At 29.3% G+C, this 14,201-nt stretch overlaps 1 protein-coding gene across 2 annotated transcripts in view; it reads left to right on the plus strand.

Moving 5' to 3' along the window:
- The window catches only part of LOC101236066 (hemicentin-1), a 166,173-nt gene that overhangs the window by 137,361 nt on the left and 14,611 nt on the right, over window positions 1-14,201 (plus strand). For both annotated transcript variants that reach the window (XM_065788290.1, XM_065788291.1), the window contains exons 40-42: window positions 1,142-1,384; window positions 3,954-4,208; window positions 5,454-5,702. In XM_065788290.1, coding sequence (XP_065644362.1) covers window positions 1,142-1,384; window positions 3,954-4,208; window positions 5,454-5,702 — 747 coding nt within the window. The remainder of the gene's footprint in view (window positions 1-1,141; window positions 1,385-3,953; window positions 4,209-5,453; window positions 5,703-14,201) is intronic.

Below are 14,201 nucleotides of genomic sequence, written 5' to 3' on the forward strand. Positions count from 1 at the left end.
CATTACCTAAGGTTTGTCACCAAATTTCTCTTGGATTAAGTGACAACTCGCTAATCTTAGCCACTTTACATTTTCGGTATTATTGCTTCTGTTCTCTTGACATATTTTTTTATAATTGTTTCTGAGATGTTAGATAAGTCCTTTTCTACTTGAAAAGCTTTGAACTGAAGATTATACTTCATTTTATTATTATTTCATTTTATCAGGAAGAAATTTTGAATTCATTTGATTGAAGTATGCATATGGCAAAGTGGCTTTTGTGATCTAATAGCTTTTTAAGATAACTTGTAGCACCATCTTTCTGTCCTGTGTTAATTGCTGTACTATCTGCTCTAAGCATTAAACATGTATTCCTGAAATTATATTGTTGTAGCAACAAATAAACATATTCAGCAACCTTTTTAGCTGGCTTATCTGGATTATTTATCTGGATACATTGATAATAGGTACATTCATAGTAAAATAGCCAAGAGACCTACCATTAGGTTCTATTGTCACCATAGTTGTGGGTCTTTGATAATAATAGACTGTTGGGTTGAATCATTTATAATTGCTCTTGTTGAATCTTTCTATTAAATTAAACGCAATATTATCTTCATTTGGAATATTTAAGTTTTTATTTTTTTTATTTTTCCTTGCAACTGCTCTTTCCTTGATCTGTTCATCAATGATCTAACTACTCTAACTTTTTTTCCTTCATCTTGTTAAATTTTAACTTTGAAAGGGGACAACTGAATAAGCAGGAATTGCATAAGTGCGAACTGGCATAAGTGCAAAGCAGTTACAGAAACTGCCATAAGTGCGAATTGGCATAAGTGTGCCTTATAAATTTACAAACATTGGCATAAGTTCGAAGCAGTTGCAAAAACAGACTTAAGTGTGAATCAGCATAAATCTGAACTGGTATAAGTGTGCCGAATAAATTTGCAAACATTGGCATAAGTGCAAAATACCAATTTGCACTTATGCCAATATTTGCAATTTTATTTTGGCGCACTTATGCCAATTCACACTTATGCCAGTTCGTATTTATGCCAGTTTTTGTAATTGCTTAGCACTTATGCCAATTCGCACTTATTACAGATTAACTGTTAAAGTAAAATGTGTTATTAATACCATGTTCAAAAACCTTTTTTTTTAGATTTGGAAGAACCTACTATTTCAGAAGATGAAATAGTTACAGGTAATCATCATTTCATCTATTTAAAATGTTCTGTGTTATCTTATCCACCAGCTTCTATTAGTTGGTTATTGGATGATCTTGTAATAGAAGGTTCTTTTATTAATCGAAGTAATGAAAAAATGATTGCATCTGAGAAAGTTGTTTGTCAAGCAAGTAATGGTGTTCAAACAAAGAGAAAAGAAGAAGTTATTTATTTCTATTGTAAGTTTTATTCATTTTTATTTTATTAATATTAATAATTTAAAGTTTGCTACAATGCTAAACTAAATTTCTTGTTAGTGTCTATAAAGTTATTATTAAAATATATAATTAATCTTATATCTATATTAACCTACATAAATTTATATATATTTATAGATATCTATATATAACTATATGTATCTATATATATCTATATATCTATATATATATATATATATATATATATATATATATATATATATATATATATATATATATATATATATTATATATATGCATATATATATGTATATATATGCACATATATATGTATATATATGCATATATATATGCATATATATGTATATATATATATATATATATATATATATATATATATATATACATATATATGTATAATATATATATATATAAATGGGTAATTCCATTTTTAACTTACGTTACATTCCCAACAACTTTATCAAATATTTGCCTATTTAAACTGTAAATTAAATTTTTAGCTATTTTGTATGAAAGCTGTCTAAAGAATAAAATAAGCTGAAAAGTTTTAAGTTTGGCAAAAAGAGGGCAAACTTATTACTCAAAATGTCACTTAACTTACTTTACGCAGAAAACAAGGTAAAAAGTTGGGTTAACTTTTAGGTCAGATTTCTGGGAATCAGTAAAGTGGTATGTATTGTAAATTTTCACAAGATGTTGAGAATTCTATGCCAATTAAAAAAAAAAATTAAAAAATTCATCACAGGTGACCAGCCAAGGAAAATAAACTTGTTTTTTTGATACTATATATTTAACTTACGTTACATCACTTACATTACCGAGCAATTATCATCGTGGAATTTTTATATCTATTATATAGAGTCAGATTTTTTAGAGTTTTGTAACAAAAGAATTGAAAAAGTATTGAACTTATTCGTCAAAAGTAATTAACAAAGCCATTTTTAAAAAGCTGCTGGCATTCTTCCTGACTCATTATTTATAACATTTATTAAAGTTGTCAAAAAACAGTTATTTCCGCAAGACCAAGAACAGCTTTAAAAAATTACCTTAGTACGACAACTTTATTAATACTTATTAAGTCATTTAAATAAGAAAAAAAGTTTGTCGAAAGGTTTACTTACACTTTTATGTTTATGCGTGTTGTCTTATTTTTATTAGGTTGAATTTTTAAAATGCTGCAAAGTATTTATGTTTAACTGTTTTAAATATTTTTGACATAAAAACTGCTATCACAGTTTAGAAGGGAGAAGGGGTGCAAACATATGTGGTTGTTTGTGACAGGAGGAAAGGGGTTAAAAATTGACAAATATAGGGTGGCATACTTTTTGGACAACCCCCTTAATTGCATCTAGAAACAATTTGTTTACTAAAACAAAAATATTAACCAATTAGGAGTTATGTAAAAACGTGTTCATTTTGTAAATAACAAAAACTTTACGAAAAAACTCCAGAACTTTAGTAAACGCATGTAGTTTTAACTTATGTTACTCAAATTTAAAACTAAAATGTGCTTTAACTATGCATCGTTATTCAAAACTTTAAATGTAAAAACGTTTCACATATATTATTAAAAAATTTAAGTTTTTTAACTAAACTTTAAAAAAAAAAAAACTGACATGTTTTTGTTAACTTATGTTATATGAAAATTGCAAAAGTTCTTTCATTATTTTCTTGAAATAAATATATATTTTTTAAAGTATAAAATCTGAGTAACAACAAATTGAACATGTTAGCTTTATTTTTACACTAAATTAATTCGGATTATGCAAATAAATTGATGGTTAAAATAACATTTAACAATGATACTTTTTTATGATGCGACAGTGAGTAAAACCGTAACTTTTGGAAGCATAAAAATAACTTAAATTAATTTTAGCACTAAAGATATATTTTAAATAAACTTTCATGTGTCTACATCAATATTCATTAGCTAAAAGTTGACAAAAAATAGAATTTGAATATTTTTTATTTTCTGCTATAGAATTGCTCATATATATATATATATATATATATATATATATATATATATATATATATATATATATATATATATATATATATATATATATATATATACATAACTAACTCAATAGATACAAGTTGAATATTGTCTATAAAAAAAATTTAAAAACTTATTTAATGCACTTAAAAAAATGCTTCAAAAAACTAGATACATTTTACAACAAAAGTATAATGAATAGCATATTATTGTTGTCATGGTAACATTTAACGCGTATATTTATTTTTATTACTGCTACTTATTACTAATTGGATTTATTAAATGTTAGATGTTATTTGAATGCCATGACTTAAAATGACCTTAAGTGCTATACCTTGGGGTAGACCAACACATAACAAGTTTTATGCAGCTCATGTTCATGTTGTCACATAAAACCTAAGCTAGCAATAATTTTTCTATTTCAGACATTTTTAAATTGATAGTTTAGACATATCAGATATATCTAATACAACTTTATTCAACACTATTTTTTAATTATTTATTTTATTGTTGTTTAAATTTTTTAATCTTTTTCTATTGCGAGTTTAAAAAAAATATTTTTTTCACTAGACCTCGCCTATCCAAATTTATTTTTACGCTACAAAACAGATTACAGTGAAGGAGACAATATAGAACTTGTCTGTGAGACAAATGGAAGTATGCCAATTATTTACACATGGTTTCAGAATGGAATAACGCTGAGTGCCAAAAGTAATGTGCTTTATCTGAAGAATGTTTCACGTAATGAAACTGGAATATATGAATGTTTAGTTCAAAATCAATTGATGCAAAAAGCTTCTCTACAGGAAGTTGTCAAAATTTCTTGTATGTTTAAGATTATTTATAATATATTTATCATATTTATACATAGTTATTTATTTTTAAACTTCATTAATAATATTTACTTTGATTTTGTTTTAAATATTATTATTAAATCCAGCTTCGACTATATGTTGGTCCTATGACCATATGTTAGCCATACATTAAGCAAAAATAAGTCAGGATTTCTGTAAGTGATAAATGTCTGTTGTGAAATAGGATACATTAAACAGGTTAATCCATTGTTAAACATTCAAATCACTTCAGTTTTTGTTGCTAAAGTCATATCTCAATTAAACTCTTCTACTGCTTGTGTTGTAGACAACCTTCTTGCCATAGACTTACAAATGATTTTTACATTATTTTACAAAATAATTTTTCAAAAATCTGGAGAACATTCTGACCCCTCCAACTATTGTCCGATCAGTCTTCTCTCTATTACTAGAAAGGTCTTTGAGTCTTTGATCAATTTGTCTCAAGATCGGGTTCTAAATTTCCATCAAATTTAGACAAATAACTTTCTGTCATACAATAAATGCGGTTTTTGATCTTCTTATTCTATGGCTGAACTGCTGTTACTGAAAGATATTATCTGCCAAGCTTGAGCCTCTCTCCCATCATCATAAAGTTATATCTCTTTTTATTTTCTACAAATACTATCATGGTCATTGCTCAAAGGAGCTTTCATATTTAGTTCCATTAACCAAAACTCATTCTTGTTTGACTTGTTATTCAGCAAAGTTAGATTCTTTTGCTGTATTTGGCCTTGCATTCTCTAAAAACTTTTATTTGGATAATTTTTTTTCACTCACTTCAATCGTTTGGAACTCTCTCCCATTGTCATGCTTTCCTGACTCAAACAACCTACAACTTTTCAAATCTTTGTCAACCATTTCCTTGCTCTTTAACTTTTATTTGTTTTCTAGTAATTTCCAACTTAGTAGTGGTTGTTTGCAGTCTTGTTTGTTCTTTAATTTCTTTAATCCTTATTCTCTTTGTTTTTCTAGTAAGTTTCAACTCAGTAGTGGTTGCTTGCAGCATTATTGGGAGTGAATTAAAATTAAAAAAAAACAAAAACATTTCCCTTTATTCATCAATTATTATATTATTTATCATTATATTATTTTTTTCAACTACTGTTTGTTCTCCACCTTATTAACTATGGTTATTTTTAGTTGGATTTGAAGTTGTATATAACAAATTTATAAATAAAGAAATCTTTAGAGTTTTTGTTTTTTTTATATATATTAGATCTGGATCAACCATCAATTAAAATATCTACAGATTTTATGGTTTTTGAAGGAGATGATGTATTGTTGGAATGTCTAGTGTCTGGATACCCTTATCCATCTGTTCAATGGTATAAAGATGGAGAACTTTTATATAATGAAAGTAGGTTATACTTAAGCAAGATTCAACGCCAACAGGGAGGGCTATTTGTTTGCACTATTTATAACCGTGTGGGAAAAAAGTCTTCATTTTTGCTTTTAAAAGTACATTGTGAGTATTTTTGGCATTTTAAAATTTTTTTTTTTTTGAATTTACATATGAACTATTAAAACGAGAGTTAATGTTAAAACTTCATAACCTCTATTTAATTTTTATAAAACATATGAAAAGTTACTTTAAAGTTAATTTTTAAAGTTACCAGGACTCCTGGCCCGAATTGACAATGTGTCATTTTATTTTGATAACATAATATTGTATTTTGTCTCGTTAATTTTTAACAATATTTTTTAATAAAATTTATTTAATGTATTTGGTTGTTAAATCACATTAAATCTACAAATCAATTAATATAATTTATTTAATCTGATTTTAAAGGGTATAATTACAGGTATAATTACAAAAAGTATTTTCCATTTTATATCAGATTTAACATCCGCCAAATTCAAATGCCAAGAATAAATAGTACTGTATCAAATTTTGATTGAGAAAGGGTGATTTCATCATATAAAAACCAAAAGATACCAAATAAAATGTTTATAAAATTGTTCATCAATTTACCTAAACAAGTCGAATGCTAAATTGTTAAGGTTCTTTTCCAAAATTAAAGCTTTCAGAAAAACAAAAGAACATAAGCATTTCTTGAGTTGACTTGGATTGTACAATTTCCTTGAACCAAATTCCTAATAAGGTACTCGAAGAATTGTGAGTTTAAATTTATCAGATGAATATTGAATGTCTTTTATTACTCTTTGAAATTATTCCTAAACATCAAAGTATTGAAAACACCATGAAGACATTAAGAGATTCAGTTTAGTGCTCTCTATCAACCTACTCAGAGGAACAAATGATTTTTGTTGACAAAGAAGGTTTTATTGTTTCACTATAGGTTTTTAGTGGGCATTGTCAAGTTTGAATGCCATATATATATATATATATATATATATATATATATATATATATATATATATATATATATATATTGTATATTTTATATATTCACATAAGTTGTCAACAAAGATAAGCAACTTGTTTAAGTAAGAGTTCCTAGGCCCTTTATCAATTTTAAAATTCTGGTAAAAGTTCCCTTTTAACTTTTTTTGAAAATATATTTAACTTTTAAAAAAGACACTAAGTGATAACCCAGGCTGCAAGTAATTATATATTGTAGTTAGTGAAAACATCTTAAAGGAGTAATGAGTTCATCAAAGTTCAATATATATATATATATATATATATATATATATATATATATATATATATATATATAATTTTTTTTTTAATAAAAATGTCAGGATTAAAGTTTGTATTTCAAAAAAAAAAAAAAAGTTTTAGAAACACTATTTAAAAAAATTTTTCTTAGCATTATTAACTTATTTTAAATTATAATATTTATTAATATGCAAATTGATTGAAAAGTGGACATAAAAGTAGATTAAAAAGTTTTTAATGTAAATACAATGCTAGGATTTTGATAAAATAAACTAAGATTAAATAGAAAAATGTACTGGGGCGCAGAAACTAATAAGTGGCAAAAAAAATGATCAGAATTAAACTTCCTCAAATTCAGAAAGCAAAAAGGAAAGAGCACTAATTAGATGCTTAATCTAGAAATTCAAAAGAAAATTTTGACATGCATTTTTAATTGCATAACTAATAACAGTATTGTGACAAGAGACTGCAACAGCATTGTGAAAACAGTTTCATTGTGCCTTTTGAGCAAAATACAAGTACAAAACTATTTAAAATACCGAATCAAGCAAAAACTCATGATAACAACAGAAAAACTGTCTGTTTTCTTTGTTTGAAAAAAGCTCAAAGGCAACTGATTCACTTTATGGGTAAATCCTGTCAAGAAGTTTTTGGTCAAACTATCAACTTTGAAAAGAGTTCCAATTGGTATCTGCAAAAACTGTTGAATAGGTCTTAGAAAAAGAGACAATAGTGAAGATGTTCAACTTCTCTCACTGCCTGACTACCAAAACATAAAGATTCATTCTACAACAAGAGAATCATCATGTGATTGCTTAATTTCTTATGTGGGAAAAGCCAAGTTTGGAAGTCCTCAACCAATTGGAACAACAAACACAATCAGTCAGCCGAAGGAACTGCCAGTTGTTGAGAAATGTTGTTCACCATGCCTTTCACTGATTGGAAGAGGGGTTCAACATAATTGTACAAAAAGAATGCTTCGACAGAACTTGCTTAAAGTTGCAGCAAAAGACACAAAAACAGCAGATAGAGAAGCTGCTTCTGTGACAACTAACAAGGTTCCTTCACCCCATGACACTGTGTGTCTTAGTCAAGGAATAGGAAGGCATCTTCCAGGTACTCTAGGTGAAAAATAGTTTCTTTTTGTTATATATGCTTAATATGTTTTTGTTTAAAAGACTCTTTTATTGCAACGAGAAAACTTTACAATATGAGAAGCTGTGTTATGTTGATGTAATCTTTTTTTTCAGGGCCATCAAAACAAAGTAAACTTTTTCCAGCAGCTACATCCGCCTTGACTGCTAAACAACTTCTGCAAGTTTAAAACCAAACTGGGCTTTCAAACAAAGGGATGAACAAGCTTCAACACTTAACAAAGTAGCTCTTCAGCAAGTAGTTGAAAAAAACTTCAGGGAAAAGTTTGAGTCTCTTGGAAAATCTTTCTTAATTTTTCGTCACCTCAGAAATTTCAGACACATCCAAAAGTCTTAGCCAAGAATCCAAACGTCTATTAATATACTGAAAAGATGATGAAGCTCTAGGAAACACTTTAGTTCAGATCAGAGGTCCTCAGTCAAATGAAATTATCAAGGTGGGAATTGATGGAGGAGGGGGGTTCCTAAGTGTGTCTCTAGGGGTTCTTAACTTAGAACCAAATGCTTCTCCCCCAACTAAGAAACCTCTCTTCAAGGACTAAGGTGTAAAGCATCAACTTCTGGTGGCTATTGCAGAAAACCTCTCTGAAAATTATGACAATGTAAAGAAGATCATGGTCAAATTAAGTCTTGAGAGATTGTCTTTTGTGTTTTCATGTGACATAAAGGTTGCAAACATTACTTGTGTTTTGCAGTCTCACTTAAGTGCTCACCCTTGAGCCTTGTGTGAAATTAAGTCAAAGAATCTTTAGAGTGGTGAGCTCTTATCATTTGGATCCATTCAAACTGAATATACAGGCTTCCAAGCCGCAGGTGCCCAAACAAAAAAAGCCAGGGACTTTCAGAATGCTGTGCATGAGCCAGTTATTAAGTTAAGGAACACACAACTTGGATTTAATTCCACTCATGGAACTTCACTTGCTCCTTGGTGTTGTTAACCACCTCTTGAAGAGTCTGTGTCTGCAATAAAAAAATGCACCCAAGTGACCAAAAATGGTGAACATTCAACAACAATCTTTTCACGGAAAGCAATTTGCAGGCAATGAGTGCAGTAAGCTTTTACAAAATGTTGACTTGCTTCAACAACTTGCAGAAAAACATGCTTGCTTTTTAGCATTTCCACTCATTGACACATTCAGAAAGTTTGATGCAGTTGTTCATGCTTCTTTTTCAAATGTTCTTTAAGATAACGATTGCCACAACCACTCACTAGGCATCTATTCAGAGCAAGCAACAGAATTACTCCATGGCTTCTACCATCACTGGTAATGGTTCAAAAGCCCCTGTAATCATCCAAACTACCCTAAGAATCTTCTAAACTGTTTGATTGATTACAACAGCAAGCATTCCTTTTAACTTCTTTGTAGAGAATACTGTGTTATAACATATGATATGTAAGAAATTACCCTTCAACGTCATTCATTAAGAACTATATTTCATAAGAGTTATCCTTTTAGTTACTTGATCTTTTTAAATCTTGATCTGATTTTTTTTAATTTTTTGAATTGAATTGAATGCTTTTTTGTTTGTTGTTGTTTCTAAGTTGTAATTACACTGCTTATTTATAGAATAGATATGTTAGAACAAGTTTTAAATGTTTTAGTAGAAAATGTAACTAATTTTTTCAGAGCAATTAAATTTCAAATCAATTTTTCTTTCACAGACGACGATGAAAGATTTCAAAACCAACTCTAATGTACTCCTACATATTTGGCCTATCATACCCCCAAAGGTTTTTCTTGAGAAAAGAGGTTTGAATTAAAAGTCATTTCATGACACAGTGGAATGTCTAACAATGGATTAAACTGTTTAACTGAAATGGAAGGAAGAGTATAACTATAAGATTCAAGAGACGAATTAGAAGAAAAGTTCTTTGTAAATAGTTCTGCCTTATCCTCAGAAGAGGTTATAAGATCAGTGCCATGAATGAGAGATGGAATGTTAGACCTACCCTTGTAAATGACTAGGGTTTCCAAAAAACCGCAATTTTGATTTTAATATATAAAAAAAAAGCCATGGTTAACCGTGGTTTTTAGTTTTTCTTGTTAAATACTTATGTAAGTTTATCTTGCATTATTTATTAAAAAAAGTTATTAAACAAAGTGTTCTAACATTATGTTTTTTATTTTGAAATAAAACTTACAATGAATTATTTTTAATGTAAAAATTTTTTTAGAAAACTAAAAATTTTAACGATTCATCAGATAATTATGATCTGATTTTTGTGCAGAAACTAGTGCAGCTCAAAAAAACACGTTCGATATCTGTTGATGTAGGCTTTATAGAGAGTATCACATTTTCAGTTTTCAATTTTGCCTGTATTTCGGTACAACAAAAACGCTTGCTTAAGCCATTTAAATTGATCAGTAGACTTAGGCAAGTGCCAATGCTATTTTTATTGAGAAGTGCGTTTAATTCATCCTTAAAAGAAGCAAGTAAACTTTCTGATGTTGTACATGGTGCTTCAGCTAGTAGTGGTTCCTCATCATTAGAAGTAAATCCAAAAAGCCTTAACGCAAGTTTTCAAGCAAAATTTAAAGGATTTTTTAATTTAACAACGAAAAGATCTTTTAGGTACCTTAACAACTGCATAACATTTCCGTTAGCTCTTTCATATAATTTGTGTGCAATAAAGGTGTGATTTCTGTATTCATAAGAAATAGTTTTGCATGCATGAACTCAAGAACAGTATCTGCCATCGATAATGTTGCATCTTTTCGTGCATTCATCAAAATTTCAGGGTAGCCTACATTAATCTTATTGCTTACTGATTTAAAACTAAAATTATCATCATAAGTTCCATGTTCATCCCCTTCTGAATCATTTTTTGTTTTCTTAGAAGCTGGTACGTTTGTGTCTTTTCAGCTGGACAGGAACCATAAATCCTAATGAGGTCATGCAGGTTGACACCAATGTACCTTCTGTGTTTCAAAGATGTGTATTCATCATGCGTTAAGCTGAATTTATGTCCCATTTGAATTTTTTCGATAATTTCTTGTTTCATCATTTCCTTTTTATCTTGATGGATTAAATTTATCACAGTTTTTGGACTTTTAGGAAGATGATTTCCTCTTTTTTGAATCAATGAGCGAATAAATTTGTTGTTAGTTCATATTAATCGAAACATCATCTGTAGCTAGATTAGCTACATATTCTTTAAGGTTCGTTTTATAACTGTCCATGGTTTTAATTTTTTTTTCTAGTAGTGAATTTGAGCTGCTGCTTAATTCTCCAGTTAAAGGGCTATTGATAGTAATTTTACGACACAAAATAAGGTTCAGGAAAGTAGTTGTGGATCTACTGAAACATGTTACAACAGAACCGCATTTATTACAGATGCCTTCAACATCTCTTGAATTCGGAATTTTATGCAGGGCAGCAAATTTCCAAACTGATGACATGATTTATCTGGAAAATATATTTTCAAAATATATTTCCATCAAATATATTTTCAAAAATTTAAACAATTGATAGATTCATTATCATGAATTATTTTTATTACATACCTATACTTTAATACTTTATTGAACCAAATTAAGCACTATAAATATCCGTATGTTTTTTTAAGGAACAAAAATCTTTAATATAAAGAATAGACCATTTTATTTGAGTGTTCAAATACTTTATATTCAAATATATTTGCTTGTTTTATTCAATATTTGAACATTTTTTTAGAATACTTGTATATTTTGAAAACGAAAAGAGGTGTTAAGCTTTCCATCAAAATGCAGTCTAAATAATAAAATAAAAATTTTATTACTTATGAGTTTGGTTTTTTTATACCTTTCTATAATAAATAAACATTCAAAAAACATAATACAAAAAAACCGCCAAAATCACTTTTGAAAACCGATGATTTTCGTTTATATCAGTTTTGACCGAAAATCGCGGTTTTTTGTTATTGGTTAAAACTAATCGGAAACCCTTTTAATGGCTCTGTTGAAGATTTTCCTAATGTCTGTAGAGCCTAACTTCTGAAATAAGATATGAGATTTAGTGAATTGAAAATAAGCCATTCATTGTGATGAGCATTAAAGTCACAATAACAACTATATTGGCAAAGAGGTAAAGAGAGAGGACATGGCCAATTTGATCAGAAATTACATCTAAAAGGGTGCAGTCTTGGGAAGAAGGACAATGGTAAAGAACAAAGAGAAAGTTGATAAAGTGATGAGATATATATGTATACCCTCTACTGTGTATGTATACCCCCAAGCAAAGCATGCAACTATTGTCTTTGCAAACCAAAGAATATTACCCAATTTTAATTTAAATTAGTCTCACTAAGAGCAAGCAAGTCTAATGAATTTTGCAAGCGGTAAGATTCAACTGATGGATGGTACTTTGCAAACTAGGAATATTTGTAAAAGATATATTAAAACAGTTAGGTGGTGGGGATGGTTTTTTTATGTTTAATATTTTGGGTTACTTTTAACATGATTTAAGTTTAATGAGAACTCATGATATGATATATATGACTCATTCGTATAAAGAGCAATATCCTAAGCAATGAGCTATGCAGATGTCTCAGTTGTGTTAACCCTAAGTTGTAAAATAGGGCTCTTTATGTGGCCTTGACAATGCGCACCAAAAGCATAAACAGGGACACCATCCATGTGCAACATGGCAATGTTAATATTGTTAATATGATTTATAGTACAATAATTTGGAGCTGTTAATGGAATCAGCCTCTATGAGAGCTACCACAGAGTTCAGGAAACCTTACCACCAGCTGGCCTCAGAACCATTAAACTGAGTTTCAGAGCTGTACCATCATTTGGAGATAACAGTAAGAGTTGCATAGCCATAATCAAAGAGGCACTAGCAAAAATCTTTGAGTAGAGTCAAGTGGATCCAGCATTCATCATCCTAAGCAGGATGCAGTAACACAGGTTTGCATCTACGCCGGTCTAATAGATGAAGAAGGAGTTTGAAGCTGGTTAGCAGCATTATTCTGCTTACCTCTAAATAAGTCTTAGCATAGGTGGCCTTTTACAAGACAATAGCTGGATGCCGTTAACATCTGTCTAAGATGAGTATTTTTATCGAGACACTATCTCTAGCTTTTACTCAATTAAGAGCCCCAAAAGCAGGGGAATTTTAGCTGGATGCAATTAGCATCTGCCCAAGATGAGTATTTTTATCAAGACACCATCTCTAGCCTTTTTCAACCAAGAGCTCTAAGATAGGGGATTACAGAGGTTTTTTCTCTTAGCTTTTGCCTAAAAAAGCACACCCTATAAGGCAGCTGGGGCATGGGGCAGGTAGTACTATGTTACATGATACTAGTAGCAGGGTGATCATGATGATCCTGAACCTGTCGTGACCTGGAGTAGTTAAAACGAGTTACTTCCTGTAAAAAGTACTTCAAAACATTAGGCATGACATTTTGGAAATGCATTAGGAAAAATATTACATCTAACAAAATACTAGAGGTTAAGGTGAGTGATTAGAGATTAAGGTGAGTGTAGCTTTTATAGTTGGAGTAACTAGTTAGATACTGAATTCATATTACATCAAAGATTTAAGCAGAACACAAACATACATAAAGTAACTTATGGATGAATAAACACTGTCAGACATTCAGACAACTCAAACATACATATCTAAAGTAACTTACAGGTGAACCAACACTGTGCCAGAGGTTCAGACAGAACACAAGCATACATAAAGCAACTTAAGGGTGAGTCAACACTGTGCCAGAGGTTTAGACAGAACACAAACATACATATAAAGTAAAATACAAATGAGCTGACAGAGTAACTAAGCCACCTCTAACTATATAAAAGAAGCACAAAAAAAAAATTTAAATATATATATATATATGTGTATATATATATATATATTACTTTAGGCTTGACCGATATTAAATAGTATTGATGACAGGAAACATACTCTTTTCAGCCTTTCTTTAAAAACAAATCCTATAAGGCAGCAGGATATGAAGCAAGTTGCACTGGGTTACATGCTACTAGTAGCAGGATGATCATAAAGACTATACAACTGACACTTGTTTTAAAAAATAGCTTGTAAGATAGAAAATAAAAAAATTTACATTGAATCCAGTAAAAACAATAAAGTTATATAGTATCTGATAATTAAGATTTTACCTAGAACCTTGTAGTGCTTATAAGATTTTGGCCACAGACTGTTTTTAATACTTTAAAATTTATATTTTTAATTAATC

The sequence above is a fragment of the Hydra vulgaris genome, chromosome 01 (genome assembly GCF_038396675.1).
Source record: "Hydra vulgaris chromosome 01, alternate assembly HydraT2T_AEP".
NCBI lineage: Eukaryota > Metazoa > Cnidaria > Hydrozoa > Anthoathecata > Hydridae > Hydra > Hydra vulgaris.